Source organism: Oratosquilla oratoria, chromosome 5 (assembly GCF_046742065.1).
Source record: "Oratosquilla oratoria isolate Oo_2021 chromosome 5, ASM4674206v1, whole genome shotgun sequence".
NCBI classification, from domain to species: Eukaryota; Metazoa; Arthropoda; class Malacostraca; order Stomatopoda; family Squillidae; genus Oratosquilla; species Oratosquilla oratoria.
This window is the reverse complement of record NC_134781.1, coordinates 5,919,455-5,944,900: the sequence shown is the minus strand read 5'-3', so window position 1 is coordinate 5,944,900 and position 25,446 is coordinate 5,919,455. Positions and strand designations below refer to the sequence as shown.

The 25,446-nt window shown below is 42.2% G+C and overlaps 1 protein-coding gene across 2 annotated transcripts in view; it reads left to right on the top strand.

Annotated features, from left to right (window-relative positions):
- Window positions 1–24,958, top strand: part of Gnf1 (germ line transcription factor 1) — a 76,368-nt gene extending 51,410 nt beyond the window's left edge. For both annotated transcript variants that reach the window (XM_076184891.1, XM_076184889.1), the window contains exons 15-19: window positions 787–904; window positions 14,707–14,852; window positions 17,427–17,640; window positions 19,160–19,339; window positions 24,787–24,958. In XM_076184891.1, coding sequence (XP_076041006.1) covers window positions 787–904; window positions 14,707–14,852; window positions 17,427–17,640; window positions 19,160–19,339; window positions 24,787–24,885 — 757 coding nt within the window. In that variant the 3' untranslated portion in view covers window positions 24,886–24,958. The remainder of the gene's footprint in view (window positions 1–786; window positions 905–14,706; window positions 14,853–17,426; window positions 17,641–19,159; window positions 19,340–24,786) is intronic.
- Window positions 24,959–25,446: the final 488 nt, after the last annotated feature.

The following is a 25,446-nucleotide window of genomic DNA, read 5'->3' as shown; positions in this document are numbered from 1 at the left end:
ACTGGATGATGGGTTATCCCTGTATCTCGCCCACTGCCCTGGGTCAGAAGCAGTGTCACAAGATACAGCACATCCACAGCAAGGCTGCTTCATTAAATCAGTGACCCCCCTCTCCATACCCTCATGCAGAAAAAGAGAAGACTGAGAAATTCCCTTGGGAATTATCCATTAATGATACTGTATGGAATAGACAAAAACATCCCTCTAGGTAGTATCATATTCTCATCCTTTGTGATCAAGACCCTTGGGTTCAAAATGTTAAAATATTAAAGTTCTCCCACTAATCCTCATCTACTTCCTCCACCTTCAGTCTCTTATCCTAATCCAAATACAGCCACTCTCCATTCAGTTGCATCTTTTGCACCCTCTCATCCTTGCTCAATAGACATTCCCCTTTTATCCACTGCCCCCTTCAACTTGTCCATCCACCATATTCTTGGCCTTTCCCTTGTTTCCTACATCCGCTTCCACTTTCCACATTTTTAGCTTTTTTTTTTTTTCTCACTCGTTTCATACGCCCAAACTAACTTGGCATTCTTTGATCCATCCTATCTGCCAGCTCTCTTTCCTTCTCCACATTTTCCACTCTACTCATCTTCATAAACCACACCCCATCATTCTTTAACACATCACAAAGTTGTTTAGACTCTTCCTTTCTGCTTCTTTTAAATTCAGTGTTCCGTACAGTGTGATGGGCACAACCATTCCTTCAGATAACCCCTCATAAGGGGGAAAAGCCCTTTTTTGGAATTTATGTATATATAAAAATTCTATCTTCATTGACAGAGGTGACAGGAAAGCTTTATTGAACAGCTTAAGTAAGACTGCAGCTATTCTTGCTGATGGTGACTTGGTTGAAAAGACACTACGATCATATAATGCTTGGAGTCTACTTCCTACACAGGTATGACAGACAAGATACTCTTATGTTCTAGTCATTTATTTTGAAATTGTAAGCTTGTATTGAAAAAAAAAAGTGAGTTGTTGTTGTCGTTCCCTAAACTGTCTGTCCGAGCAGTCCCGTCTCCCCAAGGAATGCCACAGCCGAAACTGGGTTTTCCCACAAATCCTTTATAGAGTGTATGTTGTGTTGTTTGCGTGCATGATTGTGTTTAATGCAGTCTTCCATTATGTGTTGTATGGTATGGGGTGCAGTGTTACATCCTGGGCAGCTGTTCACAATGCGGTCATCCAGCCTCTTCTGGTAGCTTAGAAGTGCTGGGTGGAAGCCGCACCGCAGTCTGGCCAGGTGGACTCTGTCCTTTCGTGGGAGAGAGGATTCAGAAGGGTGGATATCAGGGGGTCTGGCATGCAGCAGTGTGTTGTCTTTCAGTGTGTTAATGGAGCGGTGAGTGATATGATTATGAATATGTTTCCGGAGGCTGGTATTTGGTGGTTGTGGAGGAAGAGAAGAGAGTATCTGTGTGTGATACAGGTCTTTGGGTGTTGTTTTAATGTTTCTTGGTGTGTGTGGGTGTTCTGCTATGTAGTGTAGCGGGTGTGATGTGTTTGTGGTGGCTGCCGCAAGTGTTTGTGTGCCTCTCATGTCGAGGTGGTCCTTGACTTTGAGGACTTTTGTTTCATGGTGTAAATGGTTTGTAGGTGTTGTATTTGTGCAGCCTATAATTGTTTTTAGGGCTTTGTTTTGTATGATTTGAAGGGTGTTGTGGTGTGTCATCACTGAGCGTATGCATTGTTTGTATATTGTTATATTAGTTTCTTTGTTTTGTCCAAATGTTGTTCCAGTGATTGACTTAAGTGCATTAAGTCTAGGTGTGCATTTGTTTTTTATGTTTGTGATGTGTTGTTTGAAAGACATGGATGTATCGTATGTTACACCAAGAATTTTCGGTGTGTTTGTGTGTGGTATTAGAGTGTTGTTGATGTAGAGATGAGGTATGTATTTGTGTTCTTTTGTCCAGTTGGTGAGAAGTGTTGCTGTAGATTTGGTTGGAGCTATTTTGAGTCTATTTGTGATGAACCATGTATTGAGTGTATCAAGGTATGGCTGGATTATTTCTGCAGCTTTGTCTGTGTTACGATGTGTGCATGTGATTGTTATGTCGTCTGCGTAGGAAGAGATTTGTATTTCTGAGGTGTCTGGTGTGGGTAAGTCATGCATGTATAGATTAAAGAGTGTGGGGGATAGAACAGAGCCCTGTGGTACTCCATTCTTAATGTTTCTGATGTGCGATGATTGGCCATTATATGACACATAAGCATTCCTACCTGCCAGATAATTGGCCAGCCATCTTTTGGTGTTATTGTGCATGTCTGTGTTATATATTTTATTTGTTAGGTTGTGGCGGGGGATAGCATCAAAAGCTTTACTAATGTCTAATGTTATAAGAAGTGTTCTGTGGTGGGGCCTATCTGAATTGATGCCATCTAAAATTCTTTGTGTGAGGTTTATCAGAAGAGTGTTTGTGGAGTGTAGTGGCCTAAAACCGTGTTGTGAGTCAGCAAGGGGAATATGTGGTGTGACAAGTTGAAGTATTAGGCGTTCAATGACTTTAGAGGGAGTGCAGAGAAGTGTGATTGGGCGGTGCGATGTTGGGATTGTTGGGTCTTTGTTTGGTTTTGGAATGGTGATTATTTTACCATGCTTCCAGATGTCGGGTATAGTGTTGTGTGAATAGCTGTAGTTTGCAATGTTTGTGAGTGCGTGTATACCTTGTGGTCCAATGTGTTTTAGGTGGATGTTACTTATGTTATCAGGGCCACAGGCAGATGAGTGTTTGAGATTATGTATTATGTGTTTTGTCTGACTGTCTATGAAGGGTGTATAGTCTGAGTCTGTGGGAAAGTCTTTCTTACGTCGAATAGTGCATCGGTCGTCAGGGTGAGAAGTGAGATGGCTTGTCTGTGCAAAATTATTTATGAGTGTGTTACTAGGCTAGATAGAGTGAGAAATGAGGAGGTGAGGAGGAGAACATGGGTGGAAAGGGAGTTGGGAGATAGGGTTGATGAAAGAGTATTAGGATGGTTTGGACACATGGAAAGAATGAGTGAAGAAAGACTAGTAAAGGAGGTATGGAAGGCAGATGTGGAGGGAGTGAACATGAGGGGGTTGATGAAAGAGTATTAGGATGGTTTGGACACATGGAAAGGATGAGTGAAGAAAGACTAGTAAAGGAGGTATGGAAGGCAGATGTGGAGGGAGTGAACATGAGGGAACGTCCTAGGATGAGATGGATGGATGGGGTGAAGGGGCTTTGGGGAAGAGGGGAATGTCTGTTGAGGAAGGACGGGAGAGGACAGAAGACGGGTGAATGGAGAATGGTTGTATATGGAAGATGTTGTGATGCATGAGGTGGAATGGACGGGGGGATGGGGGGTGAGGTAGTGTGTGAGCAAAATTTTGACGCAGCCCGAAGGGATTTCTCCCCGTCCTCTCCTTTATATGGGGGGACGGAGAGGGGGGTCGCCGATTTAATGAAGCGGCCTTGCTGTGGATGTGCTGTGTCTTGCGACACTGCTTCTGACCCAGGGCAGTGGACAAGGTGCAGGGATGACCCGTCATCTAGGAGGTGCTAAGATGGGAGGGTGGGTGGAGGGGTGTGGAGTGTTTTCAGGGATGGAATGGGTGGGAATGATTTTATGCCTTTTCCTTTTTGGCTACCTCCCTAGTAAGGGGGAAAAAGCCTTGGTATATGTATGTATGTATGTTTGCTTGTTGTCTGTTTGAGGGTAGATTGTTGTTGTGATTATTGCTGCGTGAGAGCGTGTTGTGTTACTGTTGGATAGTGTAATGCTATTGAGTGTTTTGTACAATTTGCTGGTGATTTTTATTTTGTGATCAAGTGTATTGATAAAGTTTTGCCAATTTTGTGTTTTTTGTTCGTGTATTTTATTGGCAATCACAGTGTTTAGTGTTTGTATTTGGTCTGCTATCTTTTGAGGGATAGGTGTGGGGGTATTGTGTTTAAGTGTGTCTCGTTGTCTGATGAGGCCTTGGATTTCTGGTGTGAAGTTGGGGTTGTGTGATTTTCTGTTGCCTCTAGGGATGTATCTCTTGTCTGCATTTTGTATGATTGTATTAAAAGTGTGCACAGCATTGTTTATGTTTGTGATTGGTGTACTGTTAAGTGTTTCAAAATGTTGTTCTGTCTCTTCAGTAAAAGCTTCCCAGTTAGCTCTCTTGTAATTGGTGTATGTGTGTCTGTGGCCAACTGGGGTGCATCTTGTTTTGGTGGTGATGATGATTGGAAGGTGGTCAGAACCAAGGGTTCCGACCACTCTCCATGATGTTGTTGGGGTTAGGCATGGGGATATGTGTGTTGTTCATGATAGTCAATGAGTCAAACTGAGTCTGTATATCAAGCCCTCTGTCTGTGTCAGGGTTGTCGACATACCAGGCAGACGACTTGGCGTTGAAGTCACCACCCATGATCAGGTTGGGGATTGAGGCTAGTTGGCTAAATTGAGGTCTGAAGGTGTTTGGAACTGTGGGGGATGATTGGGGGGGAATGTACATGTTAACTATTGTCAGTGTTGATTTGTTGCCTGTGTGGATTCGAATGGATTGGATTTCTGTAGTGTTATCTGTGGTAGGGAGGAGAATTTTGGTTGTGGCACTTGTGTCCACAAAACAGATGGAGTGGTGGATCAGGGTGATGAGTCCACCGCCATTGCCGTCGGTCCGGTCTTGTCTGATGGTGGTGTAATTATGAAATGATGGTGTTTTGTGTGAGTGTCTTAGTTTTGTTTCTTGTATAATTGCAATGTGTATGTTGTGTTGTTTAAGAAAGTGTTCGAGTTCATGTTTTTTCGTGTTAATACCGTCAATGTTGATGTTGTGTGTTCTGTATGTGTTGTATGTTGCCGTTTGGGGTTGAGGTTGGGATGTTAATGGGGAAGGTATAGGATCTGGGTTAGAGGGGGGGAAAGGAGAGATTGGGGACTAAGGAAGGGGAGTACTGATTGGGGATAAGGGCAAAGGGAAATTGGGAATGGGTAAGGGTGTTGGCTGTGGTTGGGGAGGTGGGAGTGGGGTTACTGGAGGGCAGGTAGAACATGTCCAAGTGTTTGTGTATTGGTTTGTGTCAGCAAGTGTTGTACAAGTGAGGTGGGCCCAGTTTTTGCACATATTGCACTGAACTGAGCCCTTTGTCTGCTCGAAGTAATGGGTTTAGAGCATGTTGGGCATGTGTATTTTGTGGTGGGCCCAGGATTGCTCTCTACATCTCCGGCTAAAAGTAGAAGAGGGGTGATCGCCGGAAAATCACCCCTCGGTGCAGAAAAAACGTAATATTGCATGTTGAGAAGAAGGATTGTGGTACTCCCCAAGGCAGACATAGCTCCTCTTGGGGATCGGTGCCACCTGCGTAGAGCCGGTGGCCAGGGCAGGTTGCTGCCGTTTGGCCCCCAACTCTTGGGGTTTGGGGGTGATCCCACAACGTAGACGCTGTGGCTCCAGTACCAAAAAAAAAAGTGAGTTGGATGGATGGGGTGAATGGGACTTTGGATGCATATAAAATGTCTAATGAGCAGATTGGAGAGAGTGCAAAAAACAAGTGAATGGAGAGAGATTGTGAGTAGATATAGGGATGATGTTGCCATTATGGGCTCTTACCTAATAAAGGACAGGATCTATGCTTTGTAGGTTCCTGACTCACTCTCCTGTTCTTATAATTCAATTTTAAATGATGTGTGGTTCCAGCTTGTGCTATTTCATCCCTAGAATTAATGTACAGTATGGAAAACAAATTCCTCACATACTTCAGTCATTTATTCCCCAGTTTTCATACTTTACTTCAAATTAATGTATGGTTCTAGTTTGTTTAAGATCAGCTCTAAGGCTGTTCCAGGAGTTACTCATCAGACATGTGTAGAATTTTTTAACTTTTTCATAACCTTGTGATGTCCCCTAATCTCAAATTATGTGTAATTTGTCCCTCTTTCAATGACCTGACATGATGATGATATGGGTTAACATCACAAAATACTCCCCATTGGGAAACTAGGATAGAGAACACAAAGGGCAGCAACCAAGATGAGAAAAAATTAAACAAGTTGTGAGGTGATTCAGCTGTTGTTTGTGGATGACACTGCGCTTGTGGCAGGATCGGAGGAGGGATTGAGGAAGTTGGTGACAGAGTTTGGGAGAGTATGTGATAGAAGAAAGCTAAAGATAAATGTGGGTAAAAGTAAGGTGATGAGATGTACAAGGGGTGAAAGTGGCAGTAGACTGGAAGTGAGCATAAAGGGAGAGCGACTGGAGGAACTGGATAGTTTTAGATACTTGGGTACAAATGTGGCAGGAAAAGGTGGAGTGAAGGTGGAGGTAGAATGTAGATTGAGAGAAGCGAGTAAATGCCTTGGTGGATTGAAGAGTGTAATGAGGAATGGATGCTAAAAGGAGACTATATGAAGGAGTGATTGTGCCAACAGCACTGTATGGGGCAGAAACATGGAATATAAGAGAGGAAGAGAGAAGGAGTTTGAATGTGTTTGAGATGAGGTGTCTGAGAAGTATGATGGGGGTTATTAGGCTAGATAGAGTGAAAAATGAGGAGGTGAGGAGAAGAACAGGGGTGGAAAGGGAGTTGGGAGATATGGTTGATGAAAGAGTATTAGGATGGCTTGGACACATGGAAAGAATGAGTGAAGAAAGACTAGTAAAAGAGGTATGGAAGGCAGATGTGGAGGGAGTGAACATGAGGGGACGTCCTAGGATGAGGTGGATGGATGGAGTGAAGGGGGCTTTGGGGAAGAGGGGAATGTCTGTTGAGGAAGGACGGGAGAGGACAGAAGACAGGGGTGAATGGAGAATGGTTGTATATGGATGATGTTGTGATGCATGAGGTGGAATGGACGGGGGGATGGGGGATGAGGTAGTATGTGTGAGCAAAATTTGACGCAGCCCAAAGGGATTTCTCCCCATCTTCTCCTTTTATGCATGGGGGGACGGAGAGGGGGGTCGCCGATTTAATGAAGAGGCCTTGCTGTGGATGTGCTGTGTCTTGCGACACTGCTTCTGACCCAGGGCAGTGGACAAGATGCAAGGATGACCCGTCATCCAGGAGGTGCTAAGATATGAGGGAGGGTGGAGGGGGTGTGGAGTGTATTTAGAGATGGAATAGGTGGGAATGATTTTATGCCCTTTCCTTTTTGGGTACCTCCCTTGTAAGGGGGAAAAAGCCTTGGTATATGTATGTATGTATGACTCACCACTTTGGAGGAGTGAAGAGAGAGGCAATATGATGTTGTTATTTTAAACTGGAAACAGCCTTAGAGAAAGTGGACAGAAAAGGATTAATTTTATGAGTAGATGGACAAGAGGCCATGGTTAGAAAAAAAAAAAAAAGTATATCTTTCCATTTAGCAGTGTAAACTCTTGCAATAAATTGGATGAAAATATAATCCAAGCCAACACTACAGTGATTAGTGAGGAAAATGGAGGAGAAATAAGGAAAGATGAGGTGAAGGCAGTTGTTAAGATGATGAGAGCAGGTAAGGCACCTGGGTTGGATGGGTGTCATGCAGAATGTCTAAAAAAGAAAATAGAAGGTACAGTAATGGTGGACTGGCTGATAAGGTTATTTAATGTATGTTTCAGAGAGGGTATAGTGCCATAGGACTGGAGGAGGAGTGCCTGTATAGGTCCACTATACAAGGGAAAGGGGGACAAGTATGAGTGTAGGTGTTTCAGAGGGATCAGCTTGTTAAGTGTAGTTGGGAAGGCTTATGGGAGGGTCTTGATTGAGAGGATTAGGAGAGGAACAGAGGGAATAATTGGTGAGGAACAGTGTTGGTTTAGGACAGATAGAGGTTGTGTGGATCAGATTTTTGTGGTAAGACAGATATATGAAAAAACCTTAAGCAAAGATAAGGATGTTTTTTGGGCCTTTATGGATTTAGAAAAGACTTATGATTGTAGACAGGAAGGCACTATGGGAGATATTGCAGATATATGGGATAGGAGGAACGCTTTCAAGAGCAGTCAAGAGTTTTTACAAGAGTAGTGGGCCAGGAATTGGAGATGGTTAAAGAAAATGAAGAAAAGTGGGAAATAAGCCAGTTTTTGTTAGCAAATATCACTGCACTTGTAGCATGATGAGAGGAGGGATTGAGGAAGTAAGTGACAGATTTGGGAAGGTGTGCGAAAGAAGGAAATTGAAGATACATGTGGGTGAAAGCAAGGTGATGAGATGTACAAGAGGAGAAAGTGGCGGCAGACTGGAAGTATTAACCCCTTCCATACGGTGACGCCTACATAGGCGTCATGAGGAGCAAGTGGGTACGTGAGGATGCTGACGTTGGCATCTTGATTATATTTATTGTAGTTGTACCTGCGTGACCACCATACTCTGTAAACTGGCTTCATCATATTTTCTATGGTTATCAAAATTCACGTGTGAAAGAGAAAACGATTGATACAGCAGTATCAATGCGAGTATTATGATGCAACATCGCACGTCTGGCAGCAAATGCTGCCCGCGAGATTTTGGCCCGGAGTGAAGGGGTTAAGGGAGAGAGATTGGAGGCAGTGGATAGTTTTAGATACTTGGGTGTGAATGTGGGAAGAAAGGGAGGAGTGGAGGTGGAGGTAGAATGTAGATTGAGAGAAGAAAGTAAATGCCTTGGTGGATTAAAAAGTGTAATGAGAAATAGACATTTGGGAATGGATGCTAAGAGGAGATTGTATGAAGGAATGGTTGTGCTGACAGCACTGTATAGGGCAGAAGCATGGAACATAAGAGAGGAAGAGAGATGTTTGAATGTGTTTGAAATGAGGTTCCTGAGAAGTACGATAGGGGTTACTAGGGTGGATAGAGTGAGAAGCGAGGTGAGGAGGAGAACAGGGATGGAAAGGGAGTTGTTGTTGTTGTTGTTGTCGTTCCCTAGACTGTCTGTCCGAGCAGTCCCGTCTCCCCAAGGAAGGCCACAGCCGAGACTGGGTTTTCCCACAAATCCTTTATAGAGTGTATGTTGTGTTGTTTGCGTGCATGATTGTGTATAATGCAGTCTTCCATTATGTGTTGTATGGTATGGGGTGAAGTGTTACATCCTGGGCAGCTGTTCACAACACGGTCGTCCAGCCTCCTCTGGTAGCTTAGAAGTGCTGGGTGGTGACCGCATCGCAGTCTGGCCAAGTGGACTCTGTCCTTACGTGGGAGAGAGGATTCAGAAGGGTGGATATCAGGGGGTCTGGCATGCAGCAGTGTGTTGTCTTTCAGTGTGTTAATGGAGCGGTGAGTGATATGATTATGAATATGTTTCCGGAGGCTGGTATTTGGTGGTTGTGGAGGAAGAGAAGAGAGTATCTTTGTGTAATAAAGGTCTTTGGGTGTAGTTTTAATGTTTCTTGGTGTGTGTGGGTGTTCTGCTATGTAGTGTAACGGGTGTGATGTGTTTGTGGTGGCTGCAGCAAGTGTTTGTGTGCCTCTCATGTCGAGGTGTTCCTTGACTTTGAGGACTTTTGTTTCATGGTGTAAATGGTCTGTAGGTGATGTATTTGTGCAGCCTGTAATTGTTTTTAGGGCTTTGTTTTGTATGATTTGAAGGGTGTTGTGGTGTGTCTCACTGAGATTAGGAGCCCATGCAGGACTCGCATAATTCATCACTGAGCGTATACATTGTTTGTATATTGTTATATTAGTTTCTTTGTTTTGTCCAAATGTTGTTCCAGTGATTGACTTAAGTGCGTTAAGTCTAGGTGTGCATTTGTTTTTTATGTTTGTGAGGTGTTGTTTGAAAGACATGGATGTATCGTATGTTACACCAAGAATTTTCGGTGTGTTTGTGTGTGGTATTAGAGTGTTGTTGATGTAGAGATGAGGTATGTATTTGTGTTCTTTTGTCCAGTTGGTGAGAAGTGTTGCTGTAGATTTGGTTGGAGCTATTTTGAGTCTGTTTGTGATGAACCATGTGTTGAGTGTGTCAAGGTAAGGCTGGATTATTTCTGCAGCTTTGTCTGTGTTACGATGTGTGCATGTGATTGTTATGTCGTCTGCGTAAGAAGAGATTTGTATTTCTGAGGTGTCTGGCGTGGGTAAGTCATGCATGTATAGATTAAATAATGTGGGGGATAGAACTGAGCCCTGCGGTACTCCGTTCTTAACGTTTCTGATGTGCGATGATTGGCCATTATATGACACATGAGCATTCCTGCCTGCCAGATAATTGGCCAGCCATCTTTTGGTGTTATTGTGCATGTCTGTGTTATATATTTTATTTGTTAGGTTGTGGCGGGGGATAGCATCAAAAGCTTTACTAATGTCCAATGTTATAAGAAGTGTTCTGTGGTGGGGCCTATCTGAATTGATGCCATCAAAAATTCTTTGTGTGAGGTTTGTCAGAAGAGTGTTTGTGGAGTGTAGTGGCCTAAAACCGTGTTGTGAGTCAGCAAGGGGAATATATGGTGTGACAAGTTTAAGTATTAGGCGTTCAATGACTTGGTGACCATACACATTCAGCACACCTCCAATCATTAGTAACATGATTCATATACACCAGCTATAACAAAAAAAAAAATACATATATTTACAATGGAAAGGGAGTTGGGAGATAGGGTTGATGAAAAAGCATTAGGATGGTTTGGACACATGGAAAGAATGAGTGAAGAAAGAGTAATAGTGGTGTGGAAGGCAGAGGTAGGAGTGAGCATGAGGGGGCAACCAAGGATGAGATGTATGGACAGGGTAAAAGGGGAATTGGGAAAGAGGGGAATGTCTTTTGAGGAAGGATGGGAGAGGACAGAAGATAGGGGTGAATGTAGAATGGATGTGTATGGATGATGCTATGATGCATGAAAGGGAGTGGTGGTTGAGGGAGTATACATGAAAAATAAATTGATGTATACCAAAGGGATTTCTTCCCATCTTCATTTCTGCATGAAGGGACGGAGAGAGGGGTTGTTGATTTAATGAAGTGGCCTTGCTGTGAATGTGCTGTGTCTTGCAACACTGCCTCTGACCCACTGCAGTGGGCGAGATGCAGGGATGACCTGTCATCCAGGAGGAGCCAAGATAGGGAGGGAGTTGGATGAATGGGAGCGGAGTATGTTAGGGATGGAATGGGTGGGAGTGGATTTTATGCCATTGTGGTGCATGTTTGGAACAAATTGGATGAAACAATAGTGTGTGCAAACACCATACAAGAATTTAAGAACAAATTAGATGTTGCAAGATACAAAGACGGGTCACCACAAGCATAGCTCCCCTTCCCATGTAATACAACATGGTAAATACACACCAGCATATTACTTAAACAACAACCTTCCACTTGAACCATACAATATATCCTTACAAAAAATTCATTCACACTCAGATTATAAGAGAAGCACTTAAAAATCCTACTTCGTCAAATCTCTCCAGGTCCCAAATGCACAATTAATGATTGTAATATATGCTTTGATGCAGCCCCACCTTTGCTTCAAACCACTTCTCTCCATTTCTAATTCTAACACAGGCTCTACTACTCTCATACTCTTGACATTAACAGCTTTCCCCTGATCCCATATATCTGCAAAACCTCCCACAGTGCTTTCCTGTCTCTCCTGTCTTAAGCCTTTCCAAATCCATAAAGACCCAGTAAACATCCTTACCTTATGCCAAATCTTTCTCACAATCTGTCTTACCACAAAATTCTGATCCACACAATTTCCTACCTTTCCAAAACCCACACTGTTCCTCACCAATTACTACCAATGTTCCTCTCCTAATCCTCGCAATGGGATGTGTCATGTCACTGTAGCTGTTCACTGTATACATGGATGGGGTGTTGCTGGAGGTGAATGTGAGAAAATGGGCTGGGGATTGGAAATTGTTAAAGAAAATGGAGAAAAGTGGGAAATGAGCCAGTTGCTGTTTGCTGACAACACTGTGCTTGTGGCAGGGTCAGAGAGGGGATTAAGGGAGTGATTGATGGAGTTTGGAAAGGTATGCAAGAGGAGAAAGTTGAAGATAAATGTTGGTAAAAGTAAGGTGATGAGATGTACAAGGGAGATGATGGCAGCAATTTGGAAGTAAGTCTTAAAGGAGAGAGTCTGGAGGAAATAGTTTTAGGTATTTGGGGTCAGATGTGACAGAAGTGAAGGTGGAGATGAACTGTAGACTGAGAGAAGCAAGTAAATGTCTTGGGGAATTAAAAAGTGTAATGAGAAATAGGCATTTGGAAATTAATACAAAGACTAGATTATCTGAAGGGCTGAATGTGCTGACAGCACTGTATGGTGCAGAGACATGGAATTTAAGAGAAGCAGAGAGGAAAAGTTTGAATGTATGAGGTGAAATGTCTGAGAAGTATGGTAGTTGTTACAAGGTTGGAAAGATTTTTATAGGACATGAGTATTTAACTAAATTGAACACATTTATTGCTTCCATTAAATTCACATTAGAAACAGAAAGATGGCTCTTTACCTTTCTTAGATTGCAATATCCTCCATCAACGAAAATAGACCCAAATTCATATCATAAGCCAATCAATGTATATTTTTACATTCATTATTATTCTACCCATCTTACATACACATATATACCAAAGGCTTTTACCCCCTTACAATGGAGGTAGCCAAAGTCAGAAGACATAAATCCACTCCCATCCATTTCATCCCCACATACTCCACTCCCATTCACCACCCCTCCCTCTCTCCCATCCCACCCCCTCCCAGATGATGAGCCATACCCACATCCCACCCACCACCCAGGGTCAGAAAAAATGCAGCAAGACACAGCACACCTACAGCAAGCCTGCTTCATCTAATCAGCAGTCATCCTAGCATTAACTTCTTCAATACGAGTCAAATTCTTGCACACAATATCAGATGCTTAATGTACATTGCATCACACTACTCTCATTATGAAATATGAAGTCACTGGTATATTACTTGTTCTCTTTCACTGAGTAATAATGAACACCGAAAACATTATCAAACCGGTCTACAGAATTCAGGGGTCATTTGGCTACAACCACAAGATAAATATAATCAAGGTGCCGACACCAGCATCTTTATATACCCACTCGCACCTCATGACGCCTATGTAGATGTCTTCATATCAAAGAGATTAAATATGCAGTCATCTCAACTATGTTTCCTACATGTCTGCAGTGAAGAATACATTGACAAAGAAATCAATTTTTTTTAACATTGGGTATAATTCAAAATAATGTGTTTGAGATGAGGTGTCTGAGAAGTATGGTGGGGGTTACTAGGCTGGATAGAGTGAGAAATGAGGAGGTGAGGAGGAGAACAGGGGTGAAAAAGGATTTGGGAGATAGGGTTGATGAAAGAGTATTAGGATGGTTTGGACACATGGAAAGAATGAGTGAAGAAAGACTAGTAAAAGAGGTATGGAAGGCAGATGTGGAGGGAGTGAACATGAGGGGACGTCCTAGGATGAGGTGGATGGATGGGGTGAAGGGGGCTTTGGGGAAGAGGGGAATGTCTGTTGAGGAAGGAAGGGAGAGGACGGAAGACAGAGGTGAGTGGAGAATGGTTGTATATGGATGATGTTGTGACTGCATGAGGAGGAATGGGCTGGGGGGTGGGGTAGTATGTGTGAGTAAATTTGACGCAGCCCGCAGGGATTTCTCCCCGTCCTCGCCTTATATGCAAAGGGGGACGGAGAGGGGGGGTCGCCGATTAAATGAAGCGGCCTTGCTGTGGATGTACTGTGTCTTGCGACACTGCTTCTGACCCAGGGCGGTGGGCAGGGTGCAGGGATGACCCGTCATCCAGGAGGTGCTCAGATAAGAGGAAGGGTGGGAGGGGTGTGGAGTGTATTTAGGGATGAAATGGGTGGGAGTGTTTTTATGCCTTTACCTTTTTGGCTACCTCCCTTGGAAGGGGGAAAAAGCCTTGGTATATGTATGTATGTATAATTCAAAATAACGTAAACCAATTCCTGATGGTGCCTACACTTTTGCAAGGAAAACATTTCACAATCTCCAGACAAAATTAACTTTCAGTAAACATAATGTATTAATTTTACCATTTCAAGAAAATTTGTTAAATATCCCAGATTTATTAAAAAGATTTAACATAAATGTAGTTTTCAAGAACACCAGTACAGTCAAACATTTGCTTATTAACATCTTCAATATGATGACACCAACATAGGTGTCATGAGGCACAAATAGATATACAAGGATGCCGGCATCAGCGTCTTGATTACATTTATATTGTAGTTGTAGCTGAGTGACCAAATTCTGTGATATAATTTGATCTCGTTTTCTGTCCCACATTCCTCTGTTGATGCATATATATATATTCTTGTAATCTTTCCTTTGAATGTGTTTTGCACTGAAGATGTAATATACGAAAGTGCTTATTTTCATTTAGCTTCTCTTTCCCAGTGGTCACTCTTGTATAATTGAACACAAGTTACCAGTGTTTCTTATTAGCATATATATATATATCCTGAAGGGATTTATCTTTTTCTGCATGAGGGGTTGGAGAGGGGGCCTCGTGACTTAAATGGAGCAGCCTTGCTGTGGATGTGCTGTGTCTTGCTGCATTGCTTCTGACCCAGGCCAGTGGGCGAGATGCAGGCAACAGGGATGACCTGTCATCCAGGAGGAGCCAAGCAAGAAAAGAGGGAGGGAGGGGTGGTGAAAGGGAGTGGAGTATGAGTAGGAGTAGATTTATGCCTTTGACTTTGGCTACCTTCCTTGTAAGGATGAAAAATCCCTTAGTATGTTTGTATATATAAAATGGAAAAAGTGCATGGGATTACTTGTTACTAAGTAATTTCATTTCAGGCTGTGTTCAGCTCCGTTCTTCCTGGGTACTACATGTCAGGTCACTTGACATCACAAATTGAGTTCCCAAGGTGGCTGGGGAACAACAGCAGACGCAACAAATTTGATCGACTAATGCAGGAGATACAGGTCCACATGAGATTGAAGTAAGTCCCAGTATTATTTGCCCGATTGATATCTGTCCCATCAGTGTGGTGACATCACTAACAGATTTTGTTTCATACCAGATGTTTGCTTAAGGGTTTGTTTCCATGCTGGTTAAAGAAACATCCAAGTGTCTTTAGTCCCTTCAACCACTTAAAAGCTAGTGGCCTGTTGGATCTCACTCACCAGACTGCTTGGTCCTCCGACCAACCTGGTCATCACAGGTCAAACTGCTGATCTGGTATTTCTAATTATATGAGGTGCCAGGTTTGATTTACAATATAGTTGTTGTATATTACATCATTGTCTGAGCTATGGCTCTTGAATTACATCATATTAATAAAGGTGTGTAGTTGTGTTTGGTGTTGAGTCATGCATCTATGTATATCATCTCTTGAGAGTATAGTGGTTATGTGGGTGATTGGTGATATCAGGCATCTGTCCTATTCATGTATCCGTCATGAGGTCACTGCATGAGAGGATCCTTTCCCATGTGTGAACACGAGAGGTGTGTATCATGTTGATGTGTGGCTGTGTATTTTATGTGACCCCATCACTTGATACAGGTTGATTGTGGCTACAGAGGGTGGGGGTTTTCTCTTCAGTAGGACACGATCACATGGCATCACTAACCACCCAAGTTCAATGCAGCTGTCATATGGAACCACTAGTGCATAAGAGGGAGTTTTAACCTCTTCACTCCGGGGCACATCGCACATCTGGCAGCATTAGCTGCCCGACGTGCAATGTTGCATCATAATAATCGCATTATAAAAAATGTCAGTGCTCACTCGTTCATTCTCTTTCACCCGTGAATTTTGATAACCTAAGAAAATATGATGAAGCCAGTTTATGTAGGCGTCACCGTATGGAAGTGGTTAATATTCCTGTAACACATAACAGAAAGAGTTAAATGATCCCCTCCACTTCCTTTGATCACTTAAAGATTAGGAAGCCTCAAGGCATAGCCCCATTTAATGTGGCCACATTGTCAAAAGTTTACAGCACTTGGTTATAGAGGTAAATGACTTCGTTCCCACTCCGAAAGGCCCCCCTCCCACACCCACACACACACACACATATCATATTTAGATTTTAAACTAAATATGGTAATTAGAAATCAAGGATATATATTAAGTTTTGATTTGTACATGAATTCCAAGCTAGGTATGATAAATTGGAGAGTAGTAGATGGGACCCGAGTGTTGCTCCTCTCCTGTATACCTGAATTAGGTAAAAACACACACACAAACATGCGCGCACATACACACACACAGAAACAGAAACAGTAATTAAGGAGAAAGAGAATTGGGTCAGAGACACAGTGGATAAAAAAAAAAAAGTGCATAGTAGTTTGTGGTATTAAAGAAAAATATAATGTAGCTAGATGCATACATATACCAAAGGCTTTTTCCCCCTTATAAGGGAGGTAGCCAAAAAGCATAGGCATAAAAACCACTCCCACCCATTCCATCCCTAACATACTCCACTCACCTCCACCTTCTTCCCTCCCTCTTATCTTGGCACCTCCTGAATGATGGTCATCCCTGCATCTCCCCCACTGCCCTGGCTCAGAAGCAGTGTTGCAAGACATAGCACATCCACAGCAAGGTCGCTTCATTAAATCGGCGACCCCCCCCCCTCTCTGTCCCCTCATGCAGAAAAGAAGACTTGGAGAAATCCCTTCAGGCTGCGTCAACTTATTTTTCACACATAATCCCTCACCCCACATCCCCTATCCACTCTTCATGCATCACAGCATCATCCATACACAACCATTCTCCATTCACCCCTGTCTTCTGTCCTCTCCTGTCCTTCCTCAACCAACATTCCCCTCTTTCCCAATTCCCCTTTTACCCCATCGATCCATCTCATCCTAGGTAAACCCCTCATATTCACTCCTTCCACCTCTGCCTTCCATGTTTCCAAACCATTCCAATACTCTTTCATCAACCCTATCTCCCAACTCCCTTTCCACCCCTGTTCTCCTCCTCACCTCTTCATTTCTCACTCTATCCACCCTAGTAACCCCTATCATACTTCTCTTTTGAGTAGGGAAGGGAGAAGGCAAGGGTTAGGTGTGAGTGGAGAATGAGTTGTGTATGGATGATTTTTTTTTTAATGCAGCCTGAAGGAATTTCTCTCCATCTTCACTATTTTCTGCATAAGGGGACAAGAAGGGAGGGTCATTGTGTAAATAAAGTGGCCCTGCTGTAGATGTGCGGTGTCATAGCGCATTGCTCTTTACTCGTGCAGTGTGCAGGAGACAAGAATGACCCTTCATCCACAACAAGCTAAGATAAGAGGGAAAGAGTGGGAGTGGGCGTATGCTTTGGCTGGCTACTCCTTTATATGGGGAAGAGGCCCTTGGTATAGATAGATATATATCTTATTGAGCATAGTGTCATATCATTTAGCAGAAGGTGAAACTATCAACTGATTAATGATACTAATGCATCTGACATGATTTGAAATTTGATTCTAAAAGTATACTTCCTAAATGAAGAAGTTCAACAAAGTATTGAAAATGCTAAATGGACTGTATTATTTATTTGTATTTAAATTTGCTTTTTCAGAATATCAGGCAATAAGTTGGATGTGGGCCTTGACTACAGCCCAATGATTCGCAATGCAGTCACAACTCCATTGTCTAAGAAAGGTCAGGAAGGAGTGCCAGAAGCTGTAAATGCACTCAATTCATACGACCTCCAAAGAGAAGACTTGGATGCTGTCATTGAGCTTTCACAATGGCCTGGCAAGAAGGACCCAATGGCTTCTGTAGACAGCAAAGTATGTTACACGTGCATTTGTAGTTGTTTAAGCGTGCTTATGTGTTTTGTTTCTTATGATCTTTTGATAGCATGGTCAAGTAAATTTGATAAATGCCTTGTTTTCATCAATCTGTTTTAACTCAGGTCTCCTTTGTAGGAGATCCACAGCTCCCAGGTAACTAGCATTGGTCACCAGACAAGCCCATAGGTCACTTGAGGGAAAAATATTTAGTGTTTTATACAAATGTGCCATACAGTGTAGCATGCAGTATTTATTGACCTCTGCATGATGATTGGATCTAGGGGAATTTGATTCAATGGCTGGGCCTGTTTTTGTACTTGTACTGGCTTAGAACTTTTTGACTTTTGCCATGATGACCACTCATTCTGGTGTCCTTAGCTGCTACTTTGTAGTTGTTATGCTGGGCAGTCATCAGATCACTTGCATAGGTGAGTGCTTAGGTGTTATGTTCTGGTGGAAGTAGGAACTTAAATGTGTTTGAGATGAAGTGTTTAAGGGGTATCGAGAATGGATATAGTGAGAAATGAGGTCAGGTAAAGTCAGAGTAGGGCTGGAAAGGGAGTTGGCAGATTGGGTTGATCAAAGAATACTAAGATGATTTAGGAGCTGCCTAGTGTAGGCCTTATGGTCTCTTGCAGTCTCCTTTATTTTTATGTTATGTTCTTATGAATATGGAGAGAATGGGTGACTTTGAGGTTAGGGTGGTAGCAGGGTTCTCCATGGGTTCTCCATCCTGTCCCAGACAATGGAGCACCATTTTTCAGACAGTACCTGGTAGCTCCCATTAAGGTTTAAAAGGGGGCAGTTGTATTATCTCAAAGTTTGTTGCAAATGCCACCCATCTCCATCACTGTTGTGTTTGAAAAGTTACATAGATGTGTCATATTACATGAAACCCAAATTCGATTTTCTTTTCTTATTGTTGATTCTCAAAGATTGGGATTCAGCAAACCATTCATAATGTTTTTAATACAGTAACAGGTTTCTCAACTCATCGAGGATAACATTTGTCACCTACATACATATATACATATACCAAGGGATTTTTCCCCCTTATAAGGAAGGTAGCCAAAGTCAAAGGCATAATCCACTCCCACCCATTTCATCCCCAGGTGCTCTATTCCCATTCACCACCCCTTTCTCCCACTATTCTTGGCTCCTCTGTGCATCTCACCCACTGCTCTGGGTCAGATGCAATGCAGCAAGGCTGCTTCATTTAATTGGTGACCCTCCCCTCTCAGTCCCCTCCTGTAGAAAAAGAGAAGACATGGAGAAATTCCTTCGGGCTGCATCAAAATACCATACTCCCTCACCCATCCCCCACCCACTCTCTTCCATACATCACAGCATCATCCATATGCAACCATTCTCCACTCGCCCCTATCTTCTGTCATCTAAGAAAGGAAAATATTTCTCCCAAGTACACCCTCAAAAAGAATGTCATCAGAGGAAAAATATACCTGAATTCATAGTTCCTTTATAAAGAGTGTAACTTGTCTTCTTTTTAATATGGCAGGTGAAAGCAGCTTTCACAAGAGCTTATAACAAGGATCCTCACCTGAACCCATACTCTGTTGTTTCAACAATAAAGAAGAAAGCAGGTAGAGGAGCCTCAAGCCAGGAAGGGGAAGAAGAGGAAGATGAAGAAGAGGATGAAGAAGAGGAGGATGACATTGGTAGTGATGCCATGATAAAGGTAAGCAGAAAAATATATTGTATTGGCTTTTTACACGAGTGATTTATGGGTTAAATGGTAGCTGTAGCCAGTTTCCTGGGAGATTCAGGTTGCCTGTCAGAAAGAACTATGCAATAGATCGATTACTCTTAGTCAAATCTTTGACCTGGTTTTCTCTTGGAGGAGAACTTTGGCCCCAGGAAACTAGTTCACCCTATAAGGCACTGCGAGGAAATTTTGTGTAGCTATGTGGAAAGAATAGGACATGGTAGTATCAGGTAAGGTATGTGTTTTCCATGTGGTTGTTGCATCTGGGGTAGTTGAGTGTAGCTGGGCCTAAGAAAAAAGTAGATCCAAAAGTATGAAGGTGTGATTGTACCCATGGCATTGTATAGAATGAACTTCGAATTAAAGGGAAGCAGAAAATGTATGTATCTATCCATCAATATACCAAGGTAGCCAATAGGAAGCAAAGTCAGAAAGTAAAAACTTGAATGTGTTGATGAAGTGTCTGAGAAATATGGTAGGTGAGGCATAGAATGTGGGTGGTCAGATAGGATAAATCATTAGAGTGGAGGTAGTGTGAGCAGATGGAAAAAAATAAAGAATAACTAGCAAAGGGAATGTGGAAAGTAGAATTGGATGGAGTGGACTTAAGAAGAAGATGAAGAATGAGATGGATGGAAAAGGTAAAGAGATCATTGAATGCAAGAGGAATATCAGTCAAATAAGAAAGATTGGAAAAAATGGGAGTGAATGAAGAGAGAAATGGACAAAAGTATTATGTGGCCTGAAGGAATGGTTTTGTTTGTTCTTCAGGCCATTTCATCCTTTCATCCATTCACAGGCTCCCTCCATTCACTCCTATCTTTTGCACTCTCATTAACCTACTTTGCAAACATTCCATATCTCATATAATTCATGGTCTTCCTCCTCCCAAGTTCCCACCATCTACAACTGTTTTTCACTCATTTTACAAGCATTTTCTCATTTTTCCCATATGCCAAACCACCTCAACACATCAATCTTCCATATCCAACCACTCTTGCCACCCTCACACTCCACCTTAACTCCACATTTCTCACCATTCATTTTTGTAACACATTCAGGCTCTTCTTTTCAGCCTCCCTTAGATTCCTAGTCTGCTCTATATAGTGTTGTGCATAATGACTCTATATAACCTATTTGTACACATTCCTAAATACATACCTCTCATAACCATTTTCATTTCATGCAGACATTTACTATACTTGCCTCCCTTGCTCTGTAATTCACCTCCTCTGGCCTCTCATTTTTCATTTATCTCCTGCCTGCAACCTGCATCTTTTGCCCACATTTACCCTCACCTACCACCAGTACCACATGATACATCCACACAAAAACACAGTTGAAAGAGTAAGTTGACAGGCTTTCACATGCCAAAGATGATATGAAAACATACCTTATATTTGTGATGGTACATTCATCTGGCATATTGGGAGATCTCAATGCTAGGGCAGGAGATGAACCAATAGATGGAATGGTTGGGAAGTGTGGAGTGCCAGGAAAAAATCATAGTGGAGAGTTAATGATAGCAAATAGTGTTTAGGAAGAAAGTCAAGCATAAGTACACATGGGAGAAGGTGGTGGATGAAAGGGTGGTAGATAGGGCTTCCTCTTTAATACGAGTCAATTATTTGTGCCCACATCAGCGTCCCTGATGTACAGTGATGTATCACAATATGCACATTACAAAACATAAAGTTACTTCTGTTGTACTTGTTCTCTTTCATACTTTATAAGTATAACATCACAAAAAAGGTGATCAAGCCTGTTCACAGAATATGGGGGTCACTGAGCTACAGATGCAAAATAAATATAATCAGGAAGCCAATGCTGGCATCCTCATATGCCCCATCATGGCTCATGATGCATATATAGGCGTCATCACATTCAAGAGGTTAACCCCTTCCATACGGTGACGCCTACGTAGGCGTCATGAGGAGCAAGTGGGTACACGAGGATGCCGACGTCGGCGTCTTGATTATATTTATTGTAGTTGTACCTGTGTGACCCCCATACTCTGTAAACTGGCTTCATCATATTTTCTATGGTTATCAAAATTCATGGGTGAAAGAGAAAACAATTAATACAGCGGTGACTTTATTTTTTATAATGCGAGTATTATGACGCAACATCGCACGTCTGGCAGCTAATGCTGCCCTCGAGATTTTGGCTCGTATTGAAGGGGTTAATGGCCTATATAGTGGTAACAAGGAGAGAAGGAAGAGTTTTGGATGTACATGTTCTTAGGGGAGAGAGTGGGGGAATATTAGATCATTTTTTTGGTGGAAGGTAAGTTGAGAGTAGAGGATAGATGGAGAAAGAGGAAAAGGACAGAAGGTAGGGAGGTGCTTAGAGTAAACTGCTTAAATGAGAAAGAAAAGGAGGAGTACAAAAAGAACCTGAGAGAAGTTTGGGAGGGAGTGAAGGATAGAGTAGAACTAGGAGTGGAGGAGGAATGAGGATGTTTCAAGGTGTGCAAAGATGGTGTGTGGAACAAGGAGGACAGGAAGAATTAGAAAGAAGGGTAGTGAGTGGTGGGATGATGAAGCAAAGAAGGTTGTAGAAGAGAAGAAACAAGCATTCACAGATTGGTCGCAAAATAGGATGAGAGAATCATATGAGAGATACAAAGAAAAGGGAAGCGAAGTAAAGCATAAGATAAAGGAGGGAAAGAGGAAAATAGATATGAAATTGGGTAAGAGTATAACAGAAAATTTGAAAGAAATAAAAAGATGTTTTTAAAGGAAATTAAGAGAAGGAGAGACAGATCAAGTAGAGAAGAAAAGGTAAAAGGTGCAGATGGAGTGATGATAATGAAATGGATGGCAGTAAGAAGAAGATGGGCAGAGTATTTTTGGGAGGTGCTAAATGTGTAGGAGGATAGGGAGGGAAAGGTAGTTGGAGTGGGAAGCATTAAGAAAATGACAGTGATGAATGAAGAAAATGGAGGATAAGTAAGATCTTTTAAAGTGAAAGTAGTTATAAAGATGATAAGAGCAGGTAGGGCACAAGGGTTGGATGGGTGTCATGCAGAGTTTCTAAAAATGGGAGGCACAGTGATAGTGGACTGGCTGGTGAGGTCATTTAATGTTTGTTTAAAAGAGGGTTGAGTGCCAGAGGACTGGAGGAGTGCTTGTATAGTTCCGCTTTACAAGGGAAAAGGAGACAAGTGTGAGTCTAATAGTTTCAGAGGGATCAGTTTGTTGAGTGTAGTTGGGAGGGTTTAGATTAAGAGGATTAGGAGAGGAACAGAGGGAGTAATTGGTGAGGAACTGTGTAGGTTTAGGATAGGTAGGTGTTTTGTGGATCAGATTTTTGTGGTAAGACATATGTGAGAAAGCTTTAGGAAAAGGTAAGGATGTTTTTGGGCCTTTATAGATTTGGAAAAGGCTGACCAGGTAAACAGGAAGGCACTGGGGGATATTGCGGATATATGGGATAGGACAAAAGCTGCTAAGAGCAGTCAGGAGTTTTTACGAGAGTAGTAGAGCCAGTGTTAGAATTAGAAATGGAGAGAGTGAGTGGTTTGACGTAAAGGTGGAACTTCACCAGGAATGTGTCATGTTGCTATGGCTGCTCAATTTATACATGGATGGGGTGGTGCAAGAGGCAAGAGTAATGGATCAGGGATTGGAGATGCTTAGATAAAAAAGGAAAGAAAAAATAGGAGATAAGCCACTTTTTTGTTTGATGATACTGTGCTTGTAGCAGGATCAGAAGAGGGATTAAGGAAGTTAGTGACAGAGTTTGGGAAGGTTTTCAAAAGAAGGAAGGTGAAGATAAATGTGGGGTAAAAGTAAGATGATGAGATGTACAAGGGGAGATGATGAGAGCCATTTGGAAGTGAGTATTAAGTGAGAGAGACTGGAGGAAGTGGATAGCTTTAGATACTTGGGGGTGAATGTGGCAGGAAAGGAAGGAGTGAAGGTGGAGGTAGAACGTAAATTGAGAAGCAAGTGAATGTTTTGGTGGATTAAAAAGTGTAATGAGAAATAGACATTTGGGAATGGATGCTAAGAGGAGATTGTATGAAGGAGTAATTGTTCCAACAGGGCTGTATGGGGCAGAAACATGGAACATAAGAGAGGAAGAGTTTAAATGTGTTCGAGATGAAATGCATGAGAAGTTTGGTAGGGGTTAGAATGAGAAACAAGGTGAGGAGTAGAGCAGGGGTGGAATGGGAGTTGAGAGATAGAGTGGATGAAAGAATATAAGAATGGATTGGACACTTGGAAAGAATGAGTGAAGAGAGGTTAGTAAAAGAGGTGTGCAAAGCAGAGGTGGATGGAGTGAACATGAGGAAGTGACCAAGGATGAGAAGGAGAGGAGTGAAAGGGGCCTTGGGAAAGAGGGGAATGTCTGTTGAGGAAGGTTGGGAAAAGACAAGATAGAGGTGAGCGGAGAATTGTTGCGTATGGATGATGCTGAGATGCATGGAAGGGATGGGGCTAGGTGAAGGAGTATGTGTGAGTGATATTTATTTTGATGCAGCCCGAAGGGATTTTTTCCCTATCCCTTTTTCACATGAGGGGATGGAGAGGGTGGGGTCCCCAATTTAATTGAGTGTCCTTGCTGTGGATGTGTTGTGTCACGCTGCATTGCTTCTGACCCAGGATAATGGCTGAGAGGCAGGGATGACCCGTCATCCAGGAGGAGCCAAGAAAAGAGGGAGAGGGAGGGGTGGTGAATGGGAGTGCAGTATGTGGGGATGAAATGAGTGGGAGTGGATTTATGCCTTTGTCTTTGGCTACCTCCCTTGTATGGGGGAAAAGTCCTTGATACATGTATTTACTTAATTGTAGTTTATAAGAAAGGAGCAAGGCTCATTGGGTGCCGTCTCCTATAATCTGATTTTCTAACATACCTAGACTCAAATTCATGTACAGTTCCAATTTAATCTGTGTGTATGTATGTGGGGATGGAATGGGTAGGAGTGGATTTTATGCCTTTGTTTTTGGCTGCCTCCCTTGTAAGGGGGAAAAAGGCCAATGGTATATGTATATATGTGTGTAATTTCATCACATAACTTTTTAAAATAAAAGAAAGAAGTTTAACATTAACATTAAATGTGCCAAAGTCATAACCAAAAGAACAAGGCAAGGTGGGCTTTTGCTGGCATTTGCCAACAGTCCTATAGAAATGAATTTCTCAGAACCAAAACCATATTTTCATGTTTAAAAATTTCAAGTGAAAACCAGGTGTTCATGTGAGCAGTGGGCCTATTGTATGGTTTCACAAACCCATATATCAAATATAACCTCACCTCTGTACCCAAAATTTTATACATATGCAGTATTTGAATTAGACTGAATAGTTCCATCCTGAATAGTGATGAATTTGTCACAATGATTAAGGATTTCAAACTTCCAAGCATTGAGCTGTGTTTGAATATAATTCTTTGCCACACTTTTCTATTCCCACAGAAACGAACTAAAGGAGAAGGAAAGCAAGGTGGCAATGCGGGAACCAGCACCAGAGGGAGAGGTAGAGGTGGTGGTAGAGGAAGAGGGAGAGGAAAGTAAGATTGTGTAATCCTTTTATGAATATTTAAAAAAAATAGTAGGAAGTGTTATAAATATATGTTCCTTGATTTTTGCCAACTGCACACTTTTATTACCCTTCTATATAAGGTGCATTACCAAATGATACTCAAGGCCCTTTCCTTCTAATAAGAGACTTGGCCAAGTCAAAGCACATATCAATGCCATACATATTAAAGTGATAATACTTTAATGAATATATTTAACAGAGAGCAGGCAAGGCACCTGGGTTAGATGGGTGTCAGTGGAGTGTCTAAAAAAAGGGAGATACAGTGATGGTGGACTAGCTGGTGAAGTTTTTAATGTTTGTCTAAAAGTGTCAGAGGACTGAAGGAGTGCCTGTATATTTCTGCTTTACAAGGGAAAGGGGGACAGATGTGAGTGTAGTAGTTTCAGAAGGATCAGTATGCTGAGTGTAGTTGGGAAGGCTTATGGGAGGGTTTTGATTGAGAGGATTAGGTGAGGAAAAGTGTGGGTTTAGGATAGGTCAGGGTTGTGTGGATCAGATTTTTGTGGTAAGACAGAAGTGAAAAAGCTTGAACT